The following is an 18,014-nucleotide window of genomic DNA, read 5'->3' as shown; positions in this document are numbered from 1 at the left end:
CACTTCAGAAAATTACATTTTATTTTAGGATTGACAGTCATGTGCTAGTTACAAGGTAAGAAAGGCCATTTTATGGCCTGGAAACACCCCACTCTTGATCTTCTGACTTTGCCGTGTCAAGTTACATATTAACCACATACAAAAACTGGCAGCTGGGTTTCCAAAGATACCAATGTACTTCCCCTATTTATATCATTTAAAGGGCACCCAGCACTAAGGTCGTTTTCCTGATTTAATCAATTAAGAGCTAGAATGAGGTTGCACGCTAAGCTTCTGGATGATGGAAGGTCAGTTTGACTGCTTCTCTGTAATTCTAACTACTTGAACGTTGAGATCCAAACAGCTGATAAGTAACAGCCCCAAAAAATTTGAGGGTGGTGTGGAGACATTTCTATCAGCAATAGCAATAGCAGTTAGACTTATATACCGCTTCATAGAGCTTTCAGCCCTCTCTAAGCGGTTTACAGAGTCAGCATATTGCCCCCAACAACAATCCGGGTCCTCATTTTACCCACCTTGGAAGGATGGAAGGCTGAGTCAACCTTGAGCCGGTGAGATTTGAACTGCCGAACTGCAGATAACAGTCAGCTGAAGTGGCCTGCAGTGCTGCAGTTAACCACTGTGCCACCTCGGCTCGGCAGGAAGTATTTTATACAGGAATGCTTTGGCCTGCCAGATAAAGCCTAACTGACTGTCCCATTCTGTGACCACCTGCAGAAGTTACGGAAAAGAAGTGCAGAAATATTCTTCCAGGTTGAATGTCCTATCATTTGATGAAGACTAAAGGCAACTTGGCTTCTCACTGAGGGTGATATTATTAAGCATACCAAAATGAAAGTGGAAACTAAAATCAAAGTAATCCTCAAAAGGGACCTTAGGTTTAGCTTTCTAGTGCCATACAAAACATCAGCTTAAAGACTATGAAGGCCACAGGACAAATTCAAGCTAGCGACAATGTGAAAAAGCTGCTTCACATTACAGGACTGCCTATGCAATTATAGAAACACCAGTGCTGAGTTCAGATGGGGGACGGGGAATATACGCACCCCACCTACTCTTTAACTGCCATCTTCTGCAACCTCTCTATAAATGGTACCCTTGGGTCTATTCCTATTTTTTGTGCCCTTCACATAGAATGCAATACTCTGGCTATGGGTGGAAAGGGCCAGTGGAAGATTTACACAAGCAGTTCCTTTCTTGGATTGAAAAATGAGTGTCTGCCAGAACGGTAGACTTTGATTCTGAATAGATCCTATTTGCCATTGGGTAGTTTGTGCAATTTGCAATGGATTATAACGGCCCCAGACTGATTGTTGTCCTTCTGAGATTGATCATGGGAATGTGGCGGTAAGGATCGGAAAGATCTTAATTCATGGAGAATGCTTGAATTAAGCATTCAGAGCATGGTGGGGTCACAATAGCAATAGCAGTTAGACTTATATACCGCTTCATAGGGCTTTCAGCCCTCTCTAAGCGGTTTACAGAGTCAGCATATTGCCCCCAACAACAATCTGGGTCCTCAGATTGTCAACATTTCTTCAAACATTTACCTGCAGTCTAGCATCAGAAAAGGAACGACTGACTAAGTGATCAACCAAGACTTGGGCCATATTAAGTCAAGCATTAAAACTCTGGTATTTCACAGATCATTGACACTTAAGATAGGAAGTACAGGATATTCACTTCTCAATATTGCCGTCTAAGACAGGAAATGTTCAACCAGTGCATCAGGCAATGCATGCCTCAGTGGAAGAGGACACTTTAGGGACAAGAATCAATCTTCATAAACTCTGCTCCAAGCTCACGAAATTGACTATGATTCTAACATCCAGAATCGAGGGGACAAAGTCAGCCTCCCCGTTTAACATTCCTTACGATCAATTTCACAGATAGTAAGTACCGCATCATTTAGAGGAAAATCACAGAGCCACTCTCTAGTGATTGGTTCTTCTTCACAGCGCAGGAGAAAAACAGGAAAAATGCAGGAAAGTCACTGAAAAGGGAATTAACAGTCCAGGGCTTTGAAAGAGGGAACGAGGCATGGCAATGGAGAAAGTGCATGTGCACAATTAAAAGCAATTTTGCGCCCACCCCCAACACCCCACCCCACCCCGGTTGGGCACAATAACACAGCCAACAGGCTCTGAGGCTGTACTGACAAAAGGCTGGACATGGTCCTTTTTTCTATGTGCCGTTTTCAAAACGAGTCCTCATGCAACACAAGAGCGTGTAGAAAGGTTTGGGTTTAGATCTGCGGAGAAGAAAAACAAAGGGAGACGTCAAAACGCTTGCCAAGTTCAGACCTGGGAAGAAAATGGTCCTTCCTAACTACATATACACTATATTGCCAAAAGTATTCATTCATTCATCCACATAATCAGACTCAGTTGTGAGCGAATACTTTTGACAATATAGTGTAGGTAACAACGACCATTTTCATTGGTTTTTCATACAGGTAGTCCTCAATTGACGACCAAAAGTTACAATAGATTCAAAAAGGCTACTTATGACCTGTCCTCTGCCACAACCCTCCCGTGGTCACATTTCATGCACCTGGCTACCGGTCCACATTTATGACCATTTGCGGTGTCCCAAAGTCATGTCTTACGGTTTTTGAAGTATTCCAGCGGAAAAAAGGTCAAAAATGCCCATTGGATAAGCTGGACTTGTTTGACAACCAATGTTTTGCTTAACAACCATGTTTACAACTGTCCTAAAATCGAATCCAGTCACATGGTGCCTTGACTTATAACCCCAATGACTTAAGACCAAAATTCCGGGCTCCATTTTGGTTGTAAGTCGAGGACTACCTGTGCTACATTAATGATGACACAGGAGCATGACAGATCTTGTGTTCCCACTAGTGAAAGCAGATTTTGGATGAGTTTGAAAGATCTCTATTAATTACAACAAACTAGAAAGAGACAAAGAATTATTTTATTACAGAGAAGAGATGATTGAGGTTTTTTTTAAAAAAAACAGGCAACACTTTAGGTGTCTTTTTGAAGCTTTAAACCCAACTCTTCCGAATGAACCAATGAGCTAAGTTCCAACGCACATACCTAATGCTTATTTCTTCTGACTATGGATCTAGGCTTGTAGATTCTAACCAGGAATAAAGTACCAAAGAATGAAAGCAAAACCCAAGGCAATATCATCAGAAATATGGATTAGAACAGTGTTTCTCACCCTTGGCAACTTGAAGATGTCTGGACTTCAACTCCCAGAACTCCCCAGCCAGCGAATGCTGGCTGGGGAATTCTGGGAGTTAAAGTCCAGACATTTTCAAGTTGCCAAGGTTGAGAAACACTGGATTAGAAAAGTCCATGCATGCTGTAACATGTCTAATTCCTGGGTGTCCAACCTAGGCAGGGTAGCCTTAAAACTCGTGGACTTCAACTTCCAGAATTCCTCAACCAGTCAAGAGTTGAAGTCCACAGGGCTGGAACTTACCAAGGTTGGACACCGCAGGTCAAAATGGAAGTATAATGATGCACATATTATCATTGTAAGCAGCTGTGAGAAGCGATTGTGGCTTTAAAGAAAGTTTTTTTAAAAAAATCAAACCATAAATTTAGCTGTTTTGATGCTCATGGCGGAAAAACTTACCTTTTGATCCAGTCGCTGATAGTCGCTAGATTTGGGCCTTCGGGTTATCTTTGATTTTTTTCCTTCTAGAGCAAAAGCAATAATCTTTGCAAGGGAAGAAAAGAGAATCAATAAGTGTGCCACAGTAAGAATTTGAATCATCACACTAAAATGAGCAAATCAGCTTGTCCTAATTATTAAACTAGAAAAAAGCACATTATTTCAGCAGAGGCTTAAAAAGAGAGATGGCACGGATAGTATATTAAAACCTATAAAATAGCAACAGTTATGTCACACCAAAGGGGGGAAAAATCGAGTCTCACTTATGAAAGTAAGACATGATTCAAAGTCATAACCCATCAAGTAAGCCAGAGAATATAGAAAAAACTTGATAATTGGAGTGTTGCTTGAAACAGCTTCTCTACAGCCAATAGACCAATTACATCTTTTCCAAGGTAAGAAAAATGAACAACGGCTTGCAGCATATATCAGTCAAAGCCAAGGAACATATTTTAAAATACCTAGCTTTTTAGAAGCTTTACATAGCATAAGCATGGTTTACTCAGCATGATCCCCACTCACAAAACCAATACCCCAATATATTTTGAGGGTAGTTTTATTTTTAAAAACCCAGTAAAAAAAACAAATAAGTCAAGTCCTGGCTAAAATAGCCTCGTTAAAATCAGATGATCTACAGGACATTACACTATTTCTTTTTGCTAAAGATGCCTTGAGGAAACAGCTTTCATTTTTATCATCAGTCTAGCTGAACAGGCAGACAGACAAAGAATGGACAGATATAAATAAATAAATGGATGGATGGACAGACAGACACACAGATAGAAAATTATCAATACTAACTAGTCAGAATACTTACTTTCCGTTTATTATGATAGGCAATGTATAGGGCAGCAACAATAATAGCTGTGGTCACCAAGTAGGCAAAGAAGTGGCTATTTTCAGATCCATTCCTGGGTGCCCCCTCTGACTCTTCCTCATGCTTTGCACTCTTTTTCTGTTCATCACCCAACCCTTTTTCTTGTTCATCTCCAAGGTCAACTACCTCTTCCTCGTTTTTTTTGGATTCCACAGGATTTAATTTTTGAGGATGTTGATCCAATGGAAGATCCTGGTCTTCCACTTGTTTTGACTCCTCATCATTTGTCTCTTGTTCAGAAACATCTTGATCAGAAATCTCTGTCTTAGATTCTGCATCTTTGGCATCAGCAGGTTTTGATTTCGAAGAGCCTTGAGCATTCGGGTCTTTAATTAATGGCTCCTCTCCCTGATTTGGTTCCTTCGGTTTTGACTCTGGAATAGAAGCTTCATCAGCTACGTCTTTCTGAACGTTGGTGGCTTCAGGAGAATTTATCTTCCCAGAAGCAGGTTCTTGAAGAGATGAAACTGACTGGGGATTCTGGTCTTTTTTTTGTAAGCCTGGAGATTGTTCTGATTCCTTAACATTTACACCTGGCTGAGAAACACCTGTCTTAGATTCTTCTGTGTGATCTTTCTCTTTCTGAGTGTTTCCGGTTTGAACAGGATTTAATTTTGAAGGCTCTTGAGCAGAATCACCAGGCTGAGTGTTCGGGCCTTTAACTGATGGGTCCTCTCCCTGCTTTGACTCCTTAGTTTTTAACTCTGGAAGAGATGCACCAGATGTTTCTGTCTGAGCTTCTTTAGGTTTATCTATGTCTGCCATACCTTTGGTGTTTTTAGCAGCATCTACCTTTGCAGGACCAGGCTGTTGAGCAGACTGGGGATTCTGGTCTTTTACTGATGGGTCCTGTGATTGTTTTGGTTCCTTAACAAGTGCATTAATGTCTTCTGAATGAACTATCCCTTTCTCAATTTTTTTAGGCTGAACAAGACCTGATTTTGGAGAAGCGTCTTGAGCAGAAACACCAGCGTTATGGTTCTTAATTGATGGGTCTTCCCTCTGTTCTGATGCCTTAATATTTGACTTTAGAAGAGAAGATGTACCAGAAGTGCCTGTCTGATCTCCTTGAGATTTACCTATGTCTTCCTGAGGTTTGTTGGATCCAATAGCACCTGGCTGGGAATCTTTGTGATCAATGGATGATTTCGCTGTTTCCATCGCTTTATCAGAACCTTGCTGGGGTGGCTCTTGCTGGCTATTTTTTACATTACTTTGTATAACTTGATGTGGTTCAGTTTCTACAGAATCTTTGTCTGGCTCTGAAGCACCTTGACTCAACTCCGTTAAGGGTAGGTGATCACTGGACAACTCTACAATGTGGAAAACCTAAAGTTAAAAAGTATTCTGTATGCTACAATAATACTGTGTGGTGGTGTACAGTAATGCAAACTACAAAATAATGCTGAATATATTCACCCTTTTTAAGTACAACCTTTTAGGTAGCTTAGAGGTAGTATTTGTATAACCTAGTGCTGTGGCCTTGGGCCAGAGACAGCTAACATAAACCAGACAGCGGTCTGTCTAGAACAGGGGTCTCCAACCTTGGCAACTTCAAGTCCCAGAAGTCCGCTGGGCTTAAAGTTGCCAAGGTTGGAGACCCCTGTTCAAGAAAGTAAGAATAGAATGGTGTAATAGGAGATTGCAATATAAATCCTGTAGTATATTGGACATGTTGACAATCTCACACTGCAAGGGTGAAATATAATGAGGTCATTTCAATGGGTATCATGGTGGTCCAGAGGAAGAATTACAGTGTAATTCTATCATTCCTTTTACAGGTAGTTGTCAACTTACAACAGTTCATTTAGTCACGGTCAAAGTTATGTCAATGAAAAAAGCGACTTATAATTTTCACAATTACAGCCATCCCCATGGTTACATGATCAAAATTCACAGCTGGCAACTGACTCATATTTAGGACAGTTGCAATATCCAACCTTTTGAGACCTTCTGACAAGCGAAGTCAATGGGGAAACCAGATTCATTTAAGAACCATGTTACAAATATAATAATTGCAGTGATTTGCTTAACAACTGTGGCAAGAAAAGTTATAAAAAGGCAGCAAAACTCACTAACAAATGTCTTACTTAACATAAATTTGGGATTCAATTGTGGTCATGCGTCTAGGATTACCTTTACCTTTCTACTTCAAATGTAATTGGCCAAATGTATATAATTGGAGGGAACATTTTGCTGGGGGCTCTCCCCTCCCTGCTATCTGCTGGTAGGGAATCCAGTCATCAGTGTTAGTGGCTTTCCTATAAAATTGCACCTATCTCCAATGCTTTGGTTTCTAAAGTAAGAGAGCAATTTCTCACAACTGCCCAAAACATTTTCATACTGAACTTTCATTAATAGTGCAATGTGAGTTGTACACATTCATGCCACATTTAATTCACATCCCGCCTTTATAATTTTTTTTAAGCAACTCAAGGGAGAGAGCATATTTCATATTCCTTCCTCCTATTTTTCCTACAATAATCCTGTGAGGTGAGCTGGGCTGACATCACAGCAAGATTGCATTATTTCGAGTGGCTGTGTGGCCATTTCCAATCTCTATGTTTTATTATACATTTGCATGCTTGACTTAATAAGGCAAGAAAGGCAATCACATATTGAAATTAAGCTATTATATATGTTGTATTTTGACAACGCTGTGAGTGAACCCTGGCAATTTCGGCACATGGTGGGCTAGCTGGCTGGAGGATTCTGGGAGTTGAAGTCCACAAGTCTTAAAGTTGCCAAGTTTGAAGACCTCTGGTATAGTCCTTCAAAGAAGGCGGACCGTACAGACCATCCTGATAGCTTCAATCACTTTGGAACGAGCATGCGATGATTTCCCTTCCGTTAGCCCTCCATCCTCCTAGCCGCCATAGCGAAGCGATGAGCCCAAGGTCCGCGGGCAGGACGGGAAGTGGGGGTGTAAAGCAAAGGCCTTCTCCTTCTCCCCCTCAAGAGCCCCCACTGACCTTGAGCATTCGTCTCAGTGCTCTTTCCCGCGCCTAACGGCGCCGCGCTGCCCCAGGCAGCCAGCGAACACAGGAGGAGACACCAGGACCAACACGCCGCCATGCCGCCTCAGGATCGCTTTCTACTTCCGCCCAGTTGCCAGCGGAAAAGGAAATCCGCTTTCCACGGCTCTCGCAGCGCCCATTTCCGGCTGGGGCTCCTTCTCTCTCCCCTCCCCGCGATGCTCTGTTCACGCGAGAGCTGAACTTCTCGGGAAGGCGAGAGGAGGGGCGGAAATCTTCTGAAGGGCGTGGCTTACGATCCCAGGGAGGAGGGGCTGGAGCTTGCCGCTGGAAGGGAAGCTCCTGCTTGAACCTCATTTGGGTGAATATACACCGCCGGCTTTAGGCAGCTCCGCAATTCTTTTTCTTCTTCTAATTGAGAGTCGATGTGGACCACTCCAACTTGGCATTTTCCAGACGTGTGGATCCGAAATCCCAGAATTCCCTATCCACACATCTGAAAACTCCCCACTTTGAGAAACACTGGTGTAGATTAAACCCTCCCAACTCCACGTCTGAATTGTAAACCGGGAAACCCTGGAAAGCTTGAAGGTAGTAAGTAGCCTCTTGCCTGCATTGCAGGGCGAAAGATCTGCTTGCTGGATTGATGGCTGATTCCACCGCCCACCCTCGTTCTCTGCCCGGCCACCTTTCCTTTTCGGTATTCACGCAATTGCATTTCTGGCTGTGTTCTTTTTCATTGTTTATTTCATTGCTCTATTATCTTCCTTTCACACACTTTTCATTTCTTCCTTTTTATTCTTATAAGCCGCCTAGAGTAGCTCTGTGGTGAGAGAGGAGCAAATACCTTTAAGAAATAAGAGATTGAAAGTAAACTAGGGAAAACATAGATTATGCCAGCAAAGTGCTGAAGCAGGACAAATAACAGCCTGGGTTCGCACAATTGGTTAACTAATGGAGTTTGTTCTGTTTTAATTTAGGTTGTGAGAACTTGGGTCTCATGAAACAAAACATGGTTGAATCCAATGTGTGAACTCAGATTTGGCATTAGATGTGTCAACAAAGCCTTGGGCCAATAACTTTCTCAGTCCTAGGGAGAAGGCAATAGCAAACCTACTTCCAAAATTTTGCCAGAAGAACTAAAGAGGGCTTCTTTGTCCAAGCAATCACCAGAAGCCCACACTAACTTGAAGATGCCACACAAAATTGCCGTGCAAAACTCCCTGTGTTAAAAGAATGGTGATGCAGCACCATCTTGTGGTCTGTATCTTTTGTTCTCAGCTATTATGAAATACAGTTGCAAAGGGGATACTGGTATTTATTTATTTGCTACTTGACAGCACATTGCAAGTTCCTATTTATTAATAGGGTTCTCCAACTGGTGCAGTACTCAAAAGATAAAAGTCAAACTATCGTATTCTCAGCACAGTCCTCAAAAGGGGGACTGTTCCTTTTTTTCCCCACTACACTTTCGTCTCACAATGGATTTCACAATGGAGTGTCATAAAGAATTGGTAGCATCCTTGAAAGATAAAACCAAATACAATATAGTTTTCCCAGCCTTCCATGATGTAATGAGTTGCATTGTTTTAATCTTCCAGCATTTGAAGTTTATTTGCTTAAGGAATTATAAATTCTTAAAACAATGGGGTCCTTTTGCTGATTATAGGTGGAGTTTTTGTTACTGAAGATGATAAGTCATTTTAGGTGGACGGATGCAGAAAATTCTGCAATTCAACATAAAGCAAACATTTTTCTCAGTGAACCATTTTAAGGCTGTCATTGTAACATTGGTTTAACTCTTAGTATTTTTAGATTTTTGAAAACCACTGGAAGCTTTTCTCATATTTAGGAACTCTCTCGTGGATTTAAAAGAAAGGAGGGAAAGATTATCATTGTATCTGCTTTTAAAGCTCAGGAAAGTGCAGATATTTCATTCATGACTCCAAGGCAGGAAGCTGTGGTTTTATGAATTTGTACAGCCACTCTGCAAACGCTCTGAAATTCCAGGAACTGTTAGGCCAGTTTCAGGAAAGCTGCAATTTGGATAATTAGAAACTTTTCTAGTTGTTTCCTTCTTCCTTTTCTGCACAGGACAGTAGCCTGAATGGGAATATTCCAACAGCAGAGTCAGCTGGCCTTATCTTTGAGTTGGTATACTTTTTAAGTTTTTCCAGAAGTGTTTGTCAAAATGCTGTTTCTGAAGACAATGCATTTTTTTAGGATCAGGAGATTTCTTACGACTATATAGAGGGAAGCTGTTTTTCATATGGAATTCAAAAGGAAAGAGAGGGAGTTTTCATTTATTTAATGTAGCTGAATATATATGTACAGAAAAAAACATGGGTTCAAATATCTCCTCCTTGCATTAACTGCTGAATAAGCTTCATAAACGGGAGTATTGGGATAGTAGAGGTGAATCATTACTGTAGAAAAGGAATTGACTGGTCAGATTTGTTTATTATTTATGGTTTTTATAACCCACTGAATTCCCCAGAGACTTCTGTGATTTACAGATGCGACGTTGAGCTTAAATGTGTTCGGCTTCTGTGCATGATGGGGCCACTGAAATCATTTATGATAAGGCAGCCTTAAAAATTGAATGAATTATTATTAATAATTAATATTAGGAGGTGATTTAGGGCAGCAAGCCATCGTGACTTATTTAAAAACCGTTTAAAATATTGGCTTAACACAGTACAGTGTTTTCCAACCTCGGGAACGTTAATGAATGTGGACTTCAACTCTTAGAAGGGTTGGCTGGGGAATTCTGGAAGTGGAAGTTCACACTTCTTAAGTGCCTAAGGTTGGGAAACACTGGCTTAACACAAGGGCTGGACTTAACTACAGGTACTCAGGTTGCTAAGCCATAAAGCATGATTTATGAAACATTGTGACTAACCTGCTAAGTTAAAAGCAAACAACCCACATACTGGTTTAGTGCAATCTATGGGTCAGCCATAGACTTGCTGCAAACGTATGAATTCCTTACCTGAGAATAAGTTCCACTGAACAAGCCACTTCAGCTGACTGTGATCTGCAGTTCAGCGGTTCAAATCTCACCGCCTCAAGGTCGACTCAGCCTTCCATCCTTCCGAGGTGGGTGAAATGAGGACCTAGACTGTGGGGGCAAGTTGCTGACTCAATTTGCTAAAAAAAATCTGTAAACCGCTTAGAGAGGGCTGAAAGCCCTATGAAGCGGTATATAAGTCTAATAAATAAATAAATACATACATACATACATACATACCTTGACATGTCACTATTTTGAATTGCCAAACAGGAAAGCATGCTCCAGTAAGGCTTAAAAAAACTTTTTTCCTGTCCTCTCTTTTGAGAGAAGGCATCTTTAGGATCTGGTCCCACAAAAAGACTGGAAAGGGGCGGAAGGAGTCCAACTTGGCAACCATAGCACTTGTGGACTTCAGCTCCCAGAATTCCCCAGCCAGCCATGTTGAAGTGGAGTTGGAGTCCACAAGTCTTCAAATCAAGTTGCCCAGGCTGGACACTTCTGGATTAGAAGATAGCATTTTAAAAAGTATGGTATGTAAGGGTGGTTCGCTCTTCACATAACAAGCTTGTCTTGTGAAGTTGGCTACAGTCCATTTCAGAATTTTTAACCAATTTATTTAAACACAGATTAGCATGTTACACAAACATCTAAACTTAAAAAAAAAATAACTGTCAAGGAGTATCACTCAAGGCCACTTCTGTACCAGATGGAGCCACAAATCAGCCAAATGTTTTAGCTGAGCGTATGATATGAACCCGGGCTTTGTAATTAACATATGATTCAATGTATCATGCAAATGAAGGCAATTAAATAAATGGAATAAAACGTCATTACATTAACAATGAAACACAATGTTCCAGTGCTATTTTATTGGCTGACAATCTGGCAGTAATGCAGATATATATGTAGTTCCAAAATGAAAAGAAATAAGAGTGCCAAATATATCTATCTAGAAATGTTAGTAATATAAAAATATGTTTTAACATTTACACTACAGGAACTCTGGTCAGTTAGTAAACGGGATCAGGATTTTTAAAAACCTCCTTAACTGTTTGCAACTTGGCTTTCAAATGAGAAACACAAATCTTGGTGCACTGACTTGCTGTTTATTTTTTTTTCCAGTGCTCAAGATTCTTATATAAACACACCGCACTGGAATAGTCACATCAGCACACCAAAGCTGCCTGCCTAGTAAACAATACTGGGCTTGAAAATAATCCCACGTCTAAATGATACAAAATGAGGCTCTGGGACATAAAATAAAAACAAATGCTGCAATGGGGTTTTCATGTCACCATCTAGTTAGACACAGTTTTAATCTGTTGAGTAACAGAGCCCTGTGCCATGGACACATAATGAATGTTTATTGGAAAGCTCCAGGTTGAATGCAGTGTGATTTTTCAGTATCAAAATAAGAGCTGCTGATCATATTCCCATATTTAATTTATGCAACAAAAGGAAAGTATGAGTGGCAGGTTTTTCTTATGGAAGTGTTTATCTTGGTGTCTTCTGGCTTAAGTCCATACTTCTTCAAGGAAGAGAGTTCCTTGAATGCTAGTCCTTCCTCCTCCCTATCCTTATGCTCCTAAAGCTGCACAATTGTGTCCAAAGGAGCAGAATTGATTACCTCCTCCTGCTAAATCCATTCAATACAAGTTTTTTCAGTTCCCAAGTATTTTGGGAGGCAATATAATATAGGAAATCTAGGTAGAAGTTTCCATAACTTTAAAAACTGGAAGGGGGATAGATGAAGCATATAGTTTTATATTTCAATTTCTTCAAAATGAAAGGGAGGAAGTGTGTTGTGTATGTGTGCTCTTTGTAAAATATCCAATAGGATAAGATGTAGAATTCTTGAACTGTCATTAGAGATGGCTATAGTACTACCAAATTATTTGGCATTGATAAAACTCTCCAGGTTGATGTTTCTCAACCTTGGGCACTTGAAGATGTGTGGATGTCAACTCGCAGAATTCCCCAGTCAGCCATGCTCGCTGGAGAATTCTGTAAGTTGAAATCTACGCATCTTCAAGTGGCCAGCATAGAGAAACGCTGCTCCAAGCTATTTCCTTGTGCTGAGGCCTGTCTATCTACCAGTTCCTCCATCAACTCACTGATCCCTTTAATTCAATCCAGGCCCCAACACGCTGTAAATGGAATCGGCTGGCTGAGTTAAAAGATGATGAATCACATAACTTAGCCAAATATCCTGCAGAGAAGAGAGTAACCTCCTTTATCACTGGCAAATTGCACAGGGTTAGCAAATGGATAAATAGAATGGGTGCATTGCAAAAGAATTAAAGGATAGACTTGTCAGGAGAAAAGACAATGGCTTCTATTGTTTCTTAAAACAGCCGGGAGAAACACTATCCAAATGCATCTTAAATCAAGTGCCACCTACTGACTAGTCTAGATAATTGTAGTATTCAGAGAATCAGTTCATCTAGGACAGGGGTGTCAAACGTACGTCATGGTGGTGTCATGTGATGCATCGGGACTCCCCCCCCTTCACTAAACCATGTGTGGGCAAGGCCAGCACATGACACATTTGGGTCGCGGGCTGGGAGTTTGACAGCCCTGATCTAGCGCAATGGTCTCATAATGCTTTGTTTTCAGCACCCCTTTACATTCCTAGAAGTCCCAAGAGCTTTGGTTTATATGTGGGTTACACCTATCAATATTTACTGCAGTAGAAATTAAAACTGAGAAATTTTAAATTATTTGACTTTGCAGACCCCCTGAAAGGACCTCAGGAGCCCCCGAAACCTTGATCTAGGGTATTTGTACTGTCACACTACATCAGTTGGAAATCAAGAATGTGCAAATCTCATTCAACAAGTTACAGGGAAATTAGATGGGACCCCCAATTCCATTGATCCCCAATTTTGCTGTGGCCATTCTAAGCCCATGCTTTGATTTAGCACCTCCCAGATGCATTGGGACAGAAGTGTATGTATAGGGAATTCTGGTCACAACCCAACTCTGGATAGCATCAATTAGGCAAGATGCTTAAGAAAAATGCACACCTTGAAGCCTCAGGACGAACAAAAATAACCTGCCTTTCTTTTGATGTGAACTAAACCTGGTTCCCAACTAAGAAGACTTAAGTGACTGAAAGTAAAATTGTCTGGCAGGTAAATCAATAGGGTGTCTCAAGGCACTTTGCTGAGCTAGGTTTCCCTTTCCAAGTGGAAGGAATTTTAAGTTTTAGAACTCAAGACATTAAGAGACCCCAGAGTTAACCCAGAGTCACATGTCCACCACGCCAACTTGGCACTTGCCCATGAAGTCAGCCTGCCAAGCAGTCCCATTCAGGGAATGACAATTAAGTCTTCACCTGATTAGAAGCATCTAAGCACAAACGTATCAACCGTTTTGCTCCCCAGAGGATTAATTTGGTCAGAATAGAAGATCAAAAGGAAAACAATTAGCAAATTGAGGAGTTTAATGATGCTAATTAAAATGTATTAAGCATAGCTTCTGCCCCTGCACCAGCTGCTTGGGCAGGCAAGCCAAAGGCTGGGGGAATTTTTTCCTGTACTCCAAACATGTGGAGTTGGGAAAGAGGACATCTGGCGTTCTTCCCCGATGGTCTTGTCACAAAAGGTGGGATCAAGAAAGCCTCCTTTCCCAAACTTTGCAATGGGCTTCTGTCTGGGTCCCTAATTATTTTTTGCTCGGCAAGATCCCTTGGGTCTTCATTAGGCATTTCAGTTAGTAAGAGGGGGAAAAGAAATCTGATTTGAAGAGACACACAAGAGAGGAAGGCATGGGAGAACGCTTCTCCTGCACTGACCAAGATTAGTTATGCAAGCAAAGATGGCAGAGGCAACTCTCGGTTTCAAAAGAGACATAAAGCTATGAGCAGGGACCCAGATGCTACCTGTACTCGGGAGGTTTTATAACAAGCTCTCTGTAAAGAAGAAAAAGAAAGGAAGATCTACCCAACTCAGCCTTTTAATGAGATGGCCAGTGGATCCCCAAAGAAAAGCAATCATACATTTAGAACCTGGCTACCTACATTAATTGTTACAGACAGAAAGAAAGAGCAGAACAGAATAGTAATACACAAAGAGTGAAAGAAGAAAGAACCACGCAGGCCTGTGTATCTTGCTGGCCAAGTTCGAGCAGTTGATTCCTGGGGAATGCAAATGGAGTGAGGGGAGGTAACTTGAGACCCTCCGTTCATTTCTGTTATGCCTGTGCAGCTGCTGAAGAGAAAGGAGAGACTGTCTCTCTCAGTTTATTGTTATTTTTTAAGACCATTCTCTTGCAAGGCTGTCTTAGAGCCAATGCTCATCCTTTATTGCCTCTTCTTGCTGGCATGAATGCTACTGAGAGAGATACTGATGAAGGAAAAACACAAAAACTAGACATGAATTTACTTTAGCCATTATTTATTAACAAAGACCCAACTGACTGGGTTCAGAAGTTACCGTAATCCAAAATTCAACTCACAAGGGACATGCCCATGGATGTAAACACCATTGGGAAGAATATTTACTAGGAGTAAAGATGGTGCGAAGGGCACAGAGTAATATTCATATCCATCAATATTTCACAGATTAATTACAAGGCATACTGATAATTTCCTACTTATCAAAATAGAATTGTATAGCTAACTGGGAATGATGGATGTCATATTTCTACACTTCTGAAAGACACCCTCTCAACGAAGACTTACAAAGCCACTGAGTTCAGTTTGCTGTTTATCCATTGCTAGGACAAAGTTCTGGATTTCCAGACCTACAAACACTCTATGGGAGAGGACAGTTATGATTAAGACCTGAAATCCAAGATTTTCTGCCCAAAATGCAACTCTGAAATCCTAACCATACATCCAGGAAAACTTAGCTGAAAGCTAAAGCTAGCCAAGGGACCATATTCCAGAACATTAATTTCCAAAAGGCTGAACACAGCATGAGCCAGTACCAGAGAAATGCAGAGGTCCAACCTCAATATCAATAAAATGTAGACATTTAATGCTACCTGAAGCAGAGGAACACATGACACCTTACCTGTTTATCTCCTAGAGCTTACAGTGTGTGCCTCCCCAATGTATCAGGACTAACAGCAGGTTGTATGGACAGAAAGCAAAGGGTATAGCAGACAAAGTCAGCCCCCATAAGAACTTTCTCCCATACACGTAGTAAAAATAAAACAATGAACCAAATTAAATAACTAAATGCATACTGTATATTAATGATAGCCCAATGCCCAACCATAGGCTAGCCCTGAATGTACACATGGAAAATTTAAATATTTCAAGAAAAAATTGTGTATGCAACTCCTAGGGGTTTTTGTGGGGTGGAAGGGGAAGGCCTTGTAAATTCTTTCTCCAATGCTGCTCTTAAAAGACAGGGAAAGCTCATCATGTCTAGTCTGGTTAGAACTACACTTCCTGAAGAGTGACAAGAGAACTCTACACCAAGTCCCAACACCACACACACAAATAATTGTTGTATTTTGCTCAATCTCACCTGAAATACCCAGCTAAGAAACAAGCAGAGTAGAAGAAACAAAGGGCTGTGAATGAAGTGGCAATATCATTAATGAAAATTTAAGGTTTAGCTGTACTTCTGAATCTTAGAAATGACAGAGAAATGATGCTGGGTAGATTTTGTTAATCTGGAAACTGAATTCAAGTCCATGAGAGTTTTCAATTCAATTCAAGCTTTGTCAAGCCGCTGTTTTTCCTGTTCAGCAATAGGGAAGTTGTCCTGTTTGTTGACAAAAGTGTTCTAGGCCCAATGAACGGCTAAATTTTTATATGGGTATGGAAAGAATGAAATACTAAATTATGTAGAGTACTTACATATAGTCCTGAAAAGGAAATAAAAGGAAGCTGTTTTCTACTATCTCCAACTTCACTAAAAGTTCTTATCAACCAGAAGCTGGTCTTGCCATTAACACTGCAGACTGAACTTTTTTTACTTTGAAAGTAAAATGTAGTTCCTTAGTCCTACCCTTGTCTTTTTATAGGTACCAAGTCAAGGGATCACTCACTAGCCAGTAGGCTCCATATTTAGAACTAAAGCTTAAGTTCTCTACAATAATTTTTCCTTCATAAAAAGAAAAAAAAGTCATATTCCATGATCACAAAATACGCTTATTGGACTAATCCTAAATGTACAAATTTGTGGGCAAACTTTGATGCAATCAGAATTAGATTGCAGTACTGCACTCAAGACCTGTGTGGCAGAAGTGGGAGGGTAATGCCCATGGGATGCAAGTGGGCAGCTATGAAAAATGTGGCTACAGGGTCTCTGTAGCAGATCACTTAAGAGTGGGGCAAGATAAACGCAATCCTTGTGTTTATCCAATTCCTTTTGTTTATTATACCATTGGGAAAACAATGGAGGGATAAGATTTCAAGACTGGGTGAAACTACACCCGATTAGAACTCATTATAGACCACTTACATTTGCAGCAATAACTAATTTACTTTACTTTTAGTGGTGCCAAGGATATAAGATGCCCATATTTGCAGTAGTATTGATGGGGCAGTTATTTTCCATATTCCCATCCTATGAAAACATGCCAAACAAGCAGCAACTCTACTATTGACTTCATGGCAACTACCAAAGCCGTTCAACTATCATTGAGGATTGCAAGAAGATCATGCTTTACACAGCCTCTAGAATGGCTGGGCGATGCCAGATGAGGCGCTAACTTGGCTAGTGAGTATCTTGCCATCAAGCATCATCATCTTGTTAGAAAGAGGAGAGGGGAGTGAAATACAAGGATTGTGTTGGCCAGGTAGCTTTTTACATGAGAAAATAAAGATATCCTGAACCAAGTGGCTTGATGCCATGCTATCTGCTACAGGTAGTCCTTGACTTACCATCACTATGGAGCCCAAAGGTTATGTTGATAAGTGAGACATTTGTTGTCTTCCCACAATTAAGTGATTCATTGCCATTGTAAAATTAGTCACGCAGTTCAGTGAATCTGGGTTCCCCACTGATTTTGTCAAATCAGTTGCCAATCATCGAATTTTGATCATTTTGTCCATGGGGATACTGCAACGGTTGTAAGTATGAAAAATGGTCATAAATCACTTTTTTCAGTGACATCCTTTGAACAGTCACTAAATGAACTGTTATACCTCGAGGACTACCTGTAGTTCATTGGAAGCAAACATGGCCCTAGACACAAACCTCAAACTAAGATGCAGTTGTATTTTTGACTGCCTCCCCCACCCCAACCCGTTGCAGTAAAGTGACTTTGCCATTTTTTTCCCCCTCCTGAAGCAGCACCCTAACAGATGTTCTTTCCTGTATGGGAAAATGCAGCATAAAACAAAGAAATATTCTCCTGCTAAAGCTCAACATCTGTTTGAAGCTGTCTGGCCCAGGGTCAGACCTTAATTATTCTGACAGGTTGCTTCATGCCCTTAATTTTCCATGAAATCTGATTCAAGAGGCTGCTTGTCTGCAGGCAGCTCTTGGGATTCTCTGAGCAAGGTTGCACATGGCCCAGGTGCTCTTTTTTGCCAAAT

At 40.9% G+C, this 18,014-nt stretch overlaps 1 protein-coding gene across 1 annotated transcript; it reads right to left on the bottom strand.

Moving 5' to 3' along the window:
• Positions 1-1,115: 1,115 nt before the first annotated feature.
• On the bottom strand, positions 1,116-7,688 carry TGOLN2 (trans-golgi network protein 2). The gene is made up of 4 exons (XM_032229249.1): positions 7,498-7,688; positions 4,466-5,838; positions 3,610-3,693; positions 1,116-2,251 (listed from the first exon to the last, which is right to left on the bottom strand). Exons 1-4 carry the CDS (start codon positions 7,598-7,600, stop codon positions 2,246-2,248), a joined length of 1,566 nt encoding a protein of 521 aa, XP_032085140.1. The 5' UTR covers positions 7,601-7,688; the 3' UTR covers positions 1,116-2,245.
• Positions 7,689-18,014: the final 10,326 nt, after the last annotated feature.

Source organism: Thamnophis elegans, chromosome 13 (assembly GCF_009769535.1).
Source record: "Thamnophis elegans isolate rThaEle1 chromosome 13, rThaEle1.pri, whole genome shotgun sequence".
NCBI lineage: Eukaryota > Metazoa > Chordata > Lepidosauria > Squamata > Colubridae > Thamnophis > Thamnophis elegans.
This window is presented reverse-complemented; position numbering and strand designations above follow the sequence as displayed.